This window comes from Acipenser ruthenus, chromosome 5, assembly GCF_902713425.1.
Source record: "Acipenser ruthenus chromosome 5, fAciRut3.2 maternal haplotype, whole genome shotgun sequence".
NCBI lineage: Eukaryota > Metazoa > Chordata > Actinopteri > Acipenseriformes > Acipenseridae > Acipenser > Acipenser ruthenus.
In genome coordinates this window covers 3,562,534-3,574,951 of record NC_081193.1, presented here as the reverse complement: position 1 = coordinate 3,574,951, position 12,418 = coordinate 3,562,534, and the positions used below count along the sequence as shown (strand labels likewise).

At 37.6% G+C, this 12,418-nt stretch overlaps 1 protein-coding gene across 5 annotated transcripts in view; it reads left to right on the top strand.

Annotated features, from left to right (window-relative positions):
• The first annotated feature begins 269 nt into the window (after positions 1 to 269).
• The window catches only part of LOC117970043 (interphotoreceptor matrix proteoglycan 1), a 58,290-nt gene continuing 46,141 nt past the window's right edge, over positions 270 to 12,418 (top strand). For 2 of the 5 annotated variants that reach the window (XM_059023536.1, XM_059023538.1), the window contains exons 1-2: positions 271 to 640; positions 7,323 to 7,559. In XM_059023536.1, the coding sequence (XP_058879519.1) occupies positions 574 to 640; positions 7,323 to 7,559 (304 nt within the window). In that variant the 5' untranslated portion in view covers positions 271 to 573. Of the gene's footprint in view, positions 641 to 7,322; positions 7,560 to 12,418 lie in introns of all 5 variants that reach the window. The other 3 variants (XM_059023537.1, XM_059023539.1, XM_059023541.1) reach the window with 3 other exon arrangements.

Sequence of the window (12,418 nt, the reverse complement as noted above, 5' to 3'; positions counted from 1 at the left end):
CCAAAAAGACGTAAACAATGGGGCCTGCATCCACAACTTGAACACACACACACATGCACACACACACACACACACACAGTGCTTGTATTGTCCTACTTGGAGTGACCTGGTATGCTGCCAGTATATCAGATGGCCCAGTACAGTTTTGCTTGTATGATACAGTCTGAGGCTGCTGTGAGTGCTGGAGCCATGCAGGTTACAGGCTGACAGATGGTAGGCCAGAAGTCCACTAACAAGATGAAGATAGTCCAGCCAGCAGTAAGCAGGCTTATGTCTGAGCAGCAGATAAACAGTCTATTCCAGAAACTGACAGCTTTTTTAAACTTTCTGCACTATTTGACTCACTCGGAGTTTCATCTCACCTCGGTTCAGCAGTGTGCTCTTCTGTCTTAACAGCCAGGTCCTTGGAAGTTTTACTATCTGGTTTGAACCTGAGCTAGTGGGAGCATCACAAGGACCACTGGGTTACAATTACTGAAACAGTAACTTTAACCATTCCTACTTTTGGAATTCATGGGCACGAGCTAAACACAATCCAATTTTTTGTTCCTGCTAAATTTTAAGTAACTAATCATGCATTTGAAAACTGGACTACTGTTTATCATCTTTTTGTTTACCTATCATGTTTTTGGAAGAACAGGTGAGTTGTTAAGGCTTTGTTTCAGAGAAGTATTTTGTGCTATTTCTTTTTTTAAGCTGCCAATAATATGGTAATATTTTTAACTGAAATTTCAATCCACTTAGAAAATAAACAAACATAGTGTGAGGTTGCTTTTGTGAATGATTACAAATATTTACTGATTGCAGGACATTAATATTTCAGCAACTAACCCATACCAACTCATAAACATGATATAATATGATTTATGGTAATAATATTTAAAATAACTGTTTCTGCCTGTTTACAAAGTTTACAGGTCGTGGTATAAACTTGATTATAAATGTATTTTACCATTTAGGGGCACCGCGTGACACATAGCAACTCACATCTGACTAAAATACAAAATAAAATAACTCCCTCTCTATAATGCACATATAGTGAAGCAAAAATGTAACTTTCTGTGAATTAACCATGTATAAAGCACCATGTAATCAACGCTATATTTTTTACAAAAGGTAACATTCCCACTCGTGGATCATTTTAATTAGCAGTTTCTAAACTATAAATGGCCTGGCTAAACGGCGGTTGATAGTTCAGTTCGACCAGCAAACCAAGTGTGAGACAGAGAGCGGGTCAGGAGAGGGGAAGAGGGAACATTAAATTAATAGCTAGTTGAGGCACCTTTAGCAATAATAACCTTATTTAAACGATTAGGATATTTGTCAATGAGCTTTTGGCATGATTCTTTGGTGATTTTTTTTACCATTCTTCAACGAAAAATTGTTCCAGTTCATTCAAATTCTGATGACTTCTCTTGTCCATAGCCTTCTTTAACTCATACCAAATATTCTCAATTGGATTTAGGGATTTAGGACTTTGATTTTATTCTTCTTTAACCATTCTGAAGTAGATTTTGATGTGTGCTTTGGATCGTTGTTGTGTTGGAAGGTCTGGTTACACTTTAACTTTAAGTTTTGTAGCGGAGGGTTTCAGATGATTGGACAATATCTTTTGGTATGCTATGGAATCCATTTTACCATGTATTGGAAATATATTTTCTGTGCCATTCGAGAAAAACAGCCCCATAGAAGGATATTACCACCTCCATGCTTGACAGTAGGTATGGTTTTCTTTTCTTTGTACACCTCAGCAGACTTTCTCCAAACATAACGACTATCAGCATGACCAAATAACTCAATTTTTGTTTCATCACTCCACAAAACCTTTGACCAGAACGAAACCCATTGAAACCTTCACCATGCAATACTTGACCTATGGTTGAAATGGAAACCCCAGTCCCACTTGCAGCCAAATGACTTTGAATATCTTTGGCAGTCAATCTGGGATTGTTATTAACCTTCCTCACAATTCTTCTACTTGTTCTTGGTGAAAAAACGTTCTTTATTCCAGACCGAGGGAGTGTTGTGACAGTACCATGAGTCTTGTACTTCTTGATAATAGAAACAATAGTTGAAATTGGGATACTCAAATGCTTGGAAATCTTCTTGTATCCTTTTCCAGCTTTATGAGAATAAATACTTTTCTGCCTAAGGTCTTCAGATAGTTCTTCATTTTTTCCTATATTGACTTATTGGTAATGACAACAATCAACCTATACTTAACCCTTTTATACTCACCTACAATCCAGCATTTTCTAGACTTTTCTAGAATTAGGTTCTGCATTATCATATTGAAATTTCTAGCACCTTGTAGACAATACTATCATAGCATCAAAGGGTATGAATACTTTTGAATTAGCATTTTTTGAGTTTGGAAAAAAAAAAATGCTGAAATAAATAATTGTTGAACTTTTATTCCTCATCCACAAAAGCAAAACTTTTGCTTCAAAAGATTTTTCCTAAAATTCTTTGTTTTCGAGAAATTTCTAGAACTTATACCTTTCCATTGGGGTATGTAAACTTTTGACTACAAAGTGTGTATAAACTGTGGAGATCATTCTGAATTCTGTAGAAGCTCCTTTGCAGTTAACACCACCTCCAGGTATATTATATGAATCAAATAAGCTTCCCTCCTACCTAACGCCACTGGTTTTTGGATGACATTTATTCACACACTATGTTGAGTTAGAGTTTCTGCTTGAACACATTTTATATTACCAGTCATTTTAATGTTTTAAAGATCACTGTGCCTGCCTATCGTAAACAGGAAATTATACTTCATACACATACAGAAGGCTTTAATTTGGCAGGGGGGGGGTGTGGGGGTGGGGGGGTGGGGGGGTGGGGGGTTTCCGCAAGTATAAGTATTGCTGTGGCAAATGCACCCCCGCTAACCAGGAGTGTGCCTGTACTACTACTATAGTACTATTATTAAGAATAGTAATATAATGAACTTTTGTCTATGCATTTACCCACTCGATATCGAGAGAGAAAAGCTGCAATTGGAAAGAGACAGACTGAAGTTAGAGAAAGAGTCGAACTTGATGAAGATAAATTTAAGGCACAGCAGGAATGGATGCATGAATGAAAGAACCAAATCATGTAGTGTCCAGAATGCAAAACGAGAAGTCTATTAGACAGCATCAGTACAGATTAAATGTGTGATTTATTTCTATAGTTTTAAAAGATGATATTAAAGATGGGGATTTGCTATGTGTGTGGGTTGTCACTGGTAGTCACAGAGCAGTGGGTGCTGACACGCCACACAGTCGTTCAGATTTTATTTAACACACAGGCTGTCACTAGCATACCAGAAATGGTAGCCCTAATGTCAGATTTAATAAAGAAAACAAAACATAGCTAAAAAGTTTGCCACACAAGGCAACCACTAGCCCCAGGAACCTACTATACTAAGAAACCCTCCCTATACTTAACATCCCCTAAACTAACCTACTACTGCTGCTTCCGATGTCCTCCGGGTCATTGTGACGGTCCTGGCTGAGCACAGCCTCACAAGCACCATCTAGCAGTTGAATGATTCTGTAGTAGTTATCCTGCAGAGCGGACGCTCTTCTCCTGAATGTAAACAAAGCGCCCCTCTGTGTAGCATGGCCATGCAGTCTCCTCGAGCTGTGGCGCAGGCATCTTTTGAGCTGCGGGCAGCCTCCCCAGGCACGCCCCCCAGCCAATCCGAACATTCCGATCAGCTCGGCCCTGGGCGAGCCTAACTGCTCAATTGGTTGCCTGTGCAGCTTGTCAACATCCAATGCTCTGTGTCTGCCTCAGTATTGTTCAGTGACAACGCACACACGTAACACAGACCAAAACATTTGACATTTACAAGATAAGATAAAGATGTTTGGCACTTTGACGTCCATTGCATGTTTTTGCTGAAGTGCTCACCTAGCTGTTTGTAAGAGCTGGCCAGTTTTGATTTATGAATGGGAGCAGATTGTGTTGGGAATTGTAATTACAACAGATGAACCCTTGTTCTCCGAGTCACGTTGAGATCAATGGAATGCATACTCATCTGAGGCCTTTAGTTTTAATTCATAATCATTGTGATATATTAGTTCTGAAACAGCAATTAGGGACTTCTGATCCCCACCTTCTTTCTGAAACTAAACAAAAGTGTTCTGGTACGCTGTGTAAAGTACACTAATTAATTCTGACTTGTGTTTCTTCCATTATTAAGCAGATTATATACTTGCACTAATCTGTGAATTTATCATATTTAAAAGGAGAAAGCACTAGGGAAATGTAACTATACACAAAAAGAAATTCCCAGTTAGGCCCATTCAAGAAATGGTTTAATTATTCATTTTCTTGAAAGAAAATTCCCTGCTACCTCTTGTGAATTAACTGAGTGACTGATTGAGTGTTGCTCATGAGACGCTATTGAGCAACCAGATTGAAAGTGTCAGTCCAGTGGCTGGAGGGCATTGCATGCTGGTCCCATTGAGCAACAACGCTTAACCTAATAAGGCCGTGAGATTTCACAGGAGAGATACATAACTGCAAGATGGCTTCATACCCTTTTCAGAGGGCTACATTGTAGCATATGAACATGGCATCAAAGTACACTATTCAAATATTTATGCCAAAACAAAAAAAAAAAATCTGCTGTATTACAATTGTCTCTTAGATTTAGAAATATAATTTGATAGCTATTGGATATATATTTACATTTTTTTATTGAGCATGTCACTTTGTTTGATTTATTGCAGATTTGTATTTCTGAGCAATTTTAAAAGTTATGATTCATATTTTTATATATGGATTGTAGCTGAGCAACTTTTAGATGCCACACTATTGATTTTAATAAAGAACAGATCAAATTGATAACACTAAAGGTGTATGAGGAAAAAATGAAAGTGTTGCACAATGGGAAGAACAGTAGGTGCACATTCTCTTCTATACCATTGTATAAGACAGATTGGTAAATCCCTGCAATACAGTAAAAGCATCTTACAAGAACATATAATGTATAATATGTATAATGTGAAATAATGTGATATCTTGTAACAATAGTAAGTCGCCCCGGATAAGGGCGTCTGCTAAGGAATAAATAAATAAACAAATAAATAAATAAATAAATAAATAAATAAATAAATAATAATAATAATAATAATAATAATAATAATAATAATAATAATAATAATAATAATAATAATAATAAAGAACTGTCCCAGGGTCTGTCTTAAAGATGTGTTTAATCTACAGGGAAACTGGTATTCTTGGACATAGAGATGCATCAACAATGGTAAAGACATGTGGGTCTTCAGTACAGGAGTATTATGTAACATGTATAAGTATTTTGTGTATTGCATTTTGGGAATTCAAATTATTACATACTTTTCATTTATACAACATTAATGGCTGGTGAATCCAGTGCGGCCTCATTGCTTTTTGACACGTTTGTGAAAAATCTGAATTTAATGTTTTGAGAACTCAGTTTCTTCAGTGTTGCATTTGAGTTTCGAAAAAAAAAAAAAAAAATCATGGAAAGGCCACTAAATAATGGAATTTTAGCTACATCAACATATACAAATGCTTTTAAATAGTACACCAAAACGAATAATATAAAGACTATTGCTTTTGACTAAATGTTACTTTACAAAACTTAGTTAATACTGTACTATGCAGGCTTTCACAAACAGACAGCGTCTGAAATAAACTGTGTTCCTATTTCTCTGTGCACGTCCAGCATAAATGCACTTATTTAACAAACACACACACACACAAACACACACACTCACACACACACACACACAAACACACAAACACACACACACACACACACACACACACACACACACTCACACACACACTCACACACACACACACAAACACACAAACACACACACACACACACACACACACACACACACACATATATATATATATATATATATATATATATATATATATATATATATATGAATAACGATATATAAACATCAGCATATCAAATAATTGTTTTTTATTACCGTGTTCAAAATGAAAGAGTATATATTTTTTATTCAGTAATAAAAACAATATGTTTAAATTGGTTGTTTGAGTAGCCTACACAGCACTGCCCTTTAAAAAAAAAAAAAAAAAGAGGGTTGAAAGATCAAATCACACAAGTAGGCACAGTGGTATCAGAGAACATAACATTTGTGTTTTGCTGGAAGTAAAAAAAGATGCATTTATCTTGCTCTTAATTGTATTATTACTTGTACTGTGATTCTTGAAATGTATTTTTGTTTACGACTGTAGGTCGCCCTGGATAAGGGCGTCTGCTAAGAAATTAATAATAATAATAATAATAATAATAATAATAATAATAATAATAATAATAATAATAATAATGTTCAATGGCAGTCTAAAGTATTTTGTTTAACAATGTTTAGTTTTAGAGAAAGTAAGTATTTATTTTCAACATACTCGGGTACAGTACATTACATGAAAAAAAATTCAAGAAATTAAATGTAATTATTAATTAATATTTTCTGAAGATGCAAGCCTACTTTTTTGTTAAAAATAATTAACAAGCGCTGTATGTATGTGAAGATCACAACCGAGAGTTTACAGTAACATCCGATCTGTGTTCACTTACATGCTCGCTCGCTCAGCTATAAAATACAAATCTCATTCACTGACCTACATAGCTACAGGTAAATGATACACAACCAAACAATTTACAGATACTCGCAGATTTGTATTTTCAGTACATGGCATACTGCATTTTTAAAGGAAATATAGGAAGTGTCTAACCAAATGTGTTTTTACATCCATTTCCAAGATTTCACTGACTTTTGTTCAAATTCACGATTTTCACGATTCCTGTCACCTCCGTAACCTCCATGACAAAATCGTAGCCTTACATAAAGCACATTACTTTTGTTAAACAGCCAAAGATATTGCTTCAGGACCATGGACAGCAAATGCTTGTTTAAAGGACCTTTTTATTTTACTGTGTTACATGTTACATGTTGCTGGGTTGGACGCCTGTCTCCTTGGTAATAATGAGCAGTGAAGAATGATGGGGTCTCCTTGGCAGGAAGTAGGGACAGTTGTATAAAGCAACTCATTAGTGACAGATAAATACATGACTCAAAAATAAAATATAATGGTTCTTATTATGTGTATGTCCACAGTTAATTGTGTTAATAAACTACAGCTGTGTGCATGTTCTACTTTTTCTGAATATTACGGTAATTGATCATGACACATCTGTAGCCTTCATTACCTATGTTGACCCCTTTGTTTACTATTATCTAAACACTTGATTATCAGCTAGGCTCTATTAGTATACCAATTCTACAATTCTATTTCAGACGTGCACAGTCAAGAAAATCTGGGAGAAGTTAAGACTCGTGTTAGTATTCCTCGGCCAGGAGGCCTAATAAATATTTTAATGACAACCAAACGGTCATCAGCGATCAAGACAATATTTGATTTGGAAAGACACCGGACGAAAAGATCGGCCTTATTCCACACAGGAGTGAAGGTCTGCCCTGAAGAATCAATCAAACAAATCATAGAAAGCCACCAAGCATATTACAAACTGAGAGGTAAGATCTGTTTGGGCTGTACTGCCTGTGTCACCGATGTGGGCTACCTGAGATTCTCATGCTTGCTGTGACAGTAACCACAGGGGGGTGGGGTGGGGTGGGGTGGGGGGCTGCCTAATACTGCAAATCACACCAATGTGCATTCACAAGTGGTTCTGCTCATATAGTTGCTTATGGCATGTGGGTGGGTGTTTTCAGTGTTTTGACAGAACATTCTATATACAAAATTCAACCATTCATGTTTCATTCCCCTACCATTATAATAAACCCAAACAGAAAGTAAAACAGTACAAGAATTGTGCTTCACTGTGCTGTGCAGTGATGGTAGTGCTCTGGGGTTTGTGCTACCTCCAAGGCTGCAGCTCCTGTCTCCTAGTCCTCTGCAATACAAAACACAATCAAAAACACAGTGCTTCAGCATGTTAGTAACTCCAGTGCAAGGGGCTGTATAACTGCGTCCTCTTTGTACTGCCACACTCCACCCTGTAATCAGCCTGCCCGGCAGCTGATCACAATCGATTTCTTTAGCAAAGTCGCAGATACGAGCTTCCTCCAAAATGGCCTACTTCCCACATACTCTCAAATCACCCTGTCTATGGGAAAGCATACCACCAACCTTACACAGTGCTCTTTCTGGTCGGGAGGGAGATTTGCAGCTCAGTTACCTTCTCTCTATTTCACAGGCTCCCTAATGTCTATAGTGGGATACAACTGCTCTATATAGCAAACAATAATCAACTGATTATCATAAATATTCAATTTAAGAAAGACAGACGTTACATGTTGTGTTGTCACAAGGAATAATGGGCCCTGTACACAAACTCTCCCATGCCTTTTAAATAAAGTTTGGTATTCATGCTCTTTGTTGTTAATAAAGAAGCCAGCAGCAGTCCAGAACGTGTCTATGAATAAACTTTATTTCATTAAACATATTGAGGTCCAAGCTTTTTGAATAGGGTCTGCGGTTCAATGTTCAGTTACAGATACAGACGTGCTCAAATTTGTTGGTACCCCTCCACAAAAAACGAAGAATGCACAATTTTCTCTGAAATAACTTGAAACTGACAAAAGTAATTGGCATCCACCATTGTTTATTCCATATTTAATAGAAATCAGACTTTGCTTTTGATTTTTTATTCAACATAATATTGTAAATAATAAAACAAATGAAAATGGCATGGCCAAAAATGATGGGACCGCTAACCTAATATTTTGTTGCACAACCTTTAGAGGCAATCACTGCAATCAAACATTTTCTGTAGCTCTCAATGAGACTTCTGCACCTGTTAACAGGTAGTTTGGCCCACTCTTCCTGAGCAAACTGCTCCAGCTGTCTCAGGTTTGATGGGTGCCTTCTCCAGACTGTAAGTTTCAGCTCTTTCCATAGATATTCGATAGGATTCAGATCAGGACTCATAGAAGGCCACTTCAGAATAGTCCAATGTTTTGTTCTTATCCATTCTTGGGTGCTTTTAGCTGTGTGTTTTGGGTCATTATCCTGTTGGAGGACCCATGACCTGCGACTGAGACAGAGCTTTCTGACACTGGGCAGTACGTTTTGCTCCAGAATACCTTGATAGTCTTGAGATTTCATTGTGCCCTGCACAGATTCAAGGCACCCTGTGCCAGGCACAGCAAAGCAGCCCCAAAACATAACCGAGTCTCCTCCATGTCTCACTGTAGGTATTGTGTTCTTTTCTTTGAAAGCTTCATTTTTTCGTCTGTGAACATAGAGCTGATGTGACTTGCCAAAAAGCTCCAGTTTTGATTAATCTGTCCAAAGGTCATTCTCCCAGAAGGATTGTGGCTTGTCAATATGCATTTTAGCAAATTCCAGTCTGGCTTTTTTATGTTTTTTCTTTCAAAAGTGGAGTCCTCCTGGGTCTTATTCCATGGAGCCCACTTTCGCTCAAAAAGCGACGGATGGTGCGATCAGAAACTGACGTACCTTCACCTTGGAGTTCTGCTTGTATCTCTTTGGCAGTTATTCTTGGTTCTTTTTCTACCATTCGCACTATCCTTCTGTTCAATCTGGGGTCGATTTTCCTCTTGCGGCCGCGCCCAGGGAGGTTGGGTACAGTTCCATGGACCTTAAACTTCTTAATAATATTTGCAACTGTTGTCACAGGAACATCAAGCTGCTTGGAGATGGTCTTGTAGCCTTTACCTTTACCATGCTTGTCTATTATTTTCTTTCTGATCTCCTCAGACAACTCTCTCCTTTGCTTTCTCTGGTCCATGTTCAGTGTGGTGCACACAATGATACCAAACAGCACAGTGACTACTTTTCTCCATTTAAATAGGCTGAATGACTGATTACAAGATTGGAGACATGTGTGATACTAATTAAATAAACTAATTAGTTTGAAATATCACTATAATCCAATTCTTTATTATCTTTTCTAAGGGGTACCAACAAATGTGTCCAGGCCATTTTAGAATATCTTTGTAGAATAAGCAATAATTCATCTCTTTTCACAGCTTCTTTGCTTTATTCTATGACATACCAAAGGCATGCAAGTATACATGATAAAATAGCTTTTAATTTCATCACTTTTCAGAAGGAATGAAGCATTATTTCAATGAGCTGTAAGGGTACCAACAAATTTGAGCACGTCTGTATATATACATATATAACACTTTCTTTCTGAAGATGCCACCACTTTTTCAAAACCTTTAAATCCAACTTTTCTGCTGTACTGTGTGACATTGTTCTGCAGGGTTACCTTAAGTAATAACATGAGATAAAGTTGCTTTGATCTGGAGTGTTATTCCCTTTAGGTTTGTCTCTTTGATTTTCTAGACATTCTACTGGGCATGCTGATCAGGAGATTCACATGTATTGCTGATTCACTATCTTGACACATACATGCAAAATGCCAGAACTAGATCTTTCTTGGGGGAGGGTGTCACCTAATATTGTATTCAAGTGCTTCCTGTTTCAATTAATTAATATGTAATCTGTATTTTACAATAGTGGAAAAAGAATTATGATACTGGCAGCTTTTTTCTCAATGAAATCTTCCTACATGGGTGACATGACCCTGACCATTCACATTTCACATGTGAAACCAAAGCAACAGATGTCAGCAAGCTACTGAACCCTGGGGGCGGGGGCACAGCTTTGGAAGAACAATGAGGCTAATCAGCCAAAATCCACTTTCCTCCCTAACCGGGGAGCTCCAAGGACACTACAAAGCTCCCTGTGGGTCTCTAGCCAAGATAGGCACTTTGACATAAGTGGAATTCAAACCATTCTCACATGAAGTGCTTTTACCTTGTGAATCACTGGGGATCGCTTATTCTAGGAGGTTCAAATATGGTACATGACCCAATATCCTTCTTTTGTCCACTTTCAAATGCTTTGAAAGTCACTGCTTACATCTTTACTCAGAAAACAGGAGTATTCGCTGTGGAGTTTGCTGACTATGCACATCCAACACCTTCTTTACAGCAAAGTTCTTTCTCTCCTGCTTTACTCCCCCTCCTCCTCTTTCTCCTTGACACCTCAATCCATTTTTGACAGGATCACAGTTTTCTCATGAATCAATCATTCTGACATTGCCTTTCATTAAGTCTGTTATTCCGCCAGCATTAACACTGTCCTTCACCTATTCAGATGTTACTTTCTGTTCATTTCTTACATAATAGCATTTGGCCAGTTCTGCTTAGAGAAGGAAATAAAAGCACACTTTGGCTAAGTAACAGGATTTAAACAGCAATGGATGAATTCTGCAAGCTTTTAAGTTTACTATGGATACCATTGCACTAAGTCAGATTAATATACCATTTGATGAAAATATGCAACAGTACTCTAGTGTTATAAATAAATATCCATAAATAATTGCATTCTTGACTAGTTTTTATTTTGGGGAACTGTGGCAAAGTGGTTAACAGTGTGCAGGTGCAGGTGATCAGTAATCAGACAGACAACGATAATCCAGGTGCAATGGTGGTTTATTTTTAAATCCAATTGCCTGATGACAAACAGCAGTAGACAATAAACAATGAGAAGAAATACAGCGGCGTGTATTGCTTTATTTGTAATCCACGGGTTTGCTCCGAAATAATAATAGTCCCATTCTTTTTCACCCACATGTATGGGACACAGACACAAACACAACCACAGTGCACAGTGCGTGCTCTAGTGCTCATAGTGACAATACAGTTCTTCAGTGAAACAAAGTTCAGTGATGTTGTCCGGTTTTAGTGCTGGCCTTTGGCGGCAGCTCCGGATCATGTTCAGCCGTCTAATAATAACAAACAGTGAAATTGTTTAGACAGGGCAGAACAAAACAAACAAACACGATTTACAACACGGTTCTCCTTCCAGTTACCTTTAACCATTACAAAGGAACAGATCACATCACTACATCCCCTTAAATACCGTCAACCACGTGTGATAGAAGAATAATAGAATAATCGCACGAAGAGTTCTAATCTAATATGTTTGGGTGATCTCTGTGATTTGTATAACCTGAATAATGATATTATATGAAGTTTGATGTTAACAAAGTATTAGATTTACAATGTTGAACTAACACACTGGAATGTGGCCAAGGGTCAGCAGCCCTGTTTTCAGAGAAGTGCATGAGTCAGCGACATGAGAATAGGACACTGTCTCAAATGATAATATTTTGAGACAGCGATAGTTCCTCTTTTCTCCCCAGTCACTTAGCTAATATTCTTGTATTGGGAGAATCAACTTTGTGGGACCTCACAGACACTCTCTCCCTAGCAACTAGAAAAATCAGCCAATCAGAAAAGTCGGTAGACAACAGTATCAAGAATACCACAAGGTTGGTTTGAGCTGACTGAGGAGGATAGGAATTACCACAAGTCATGAACTCTGTGCAAAA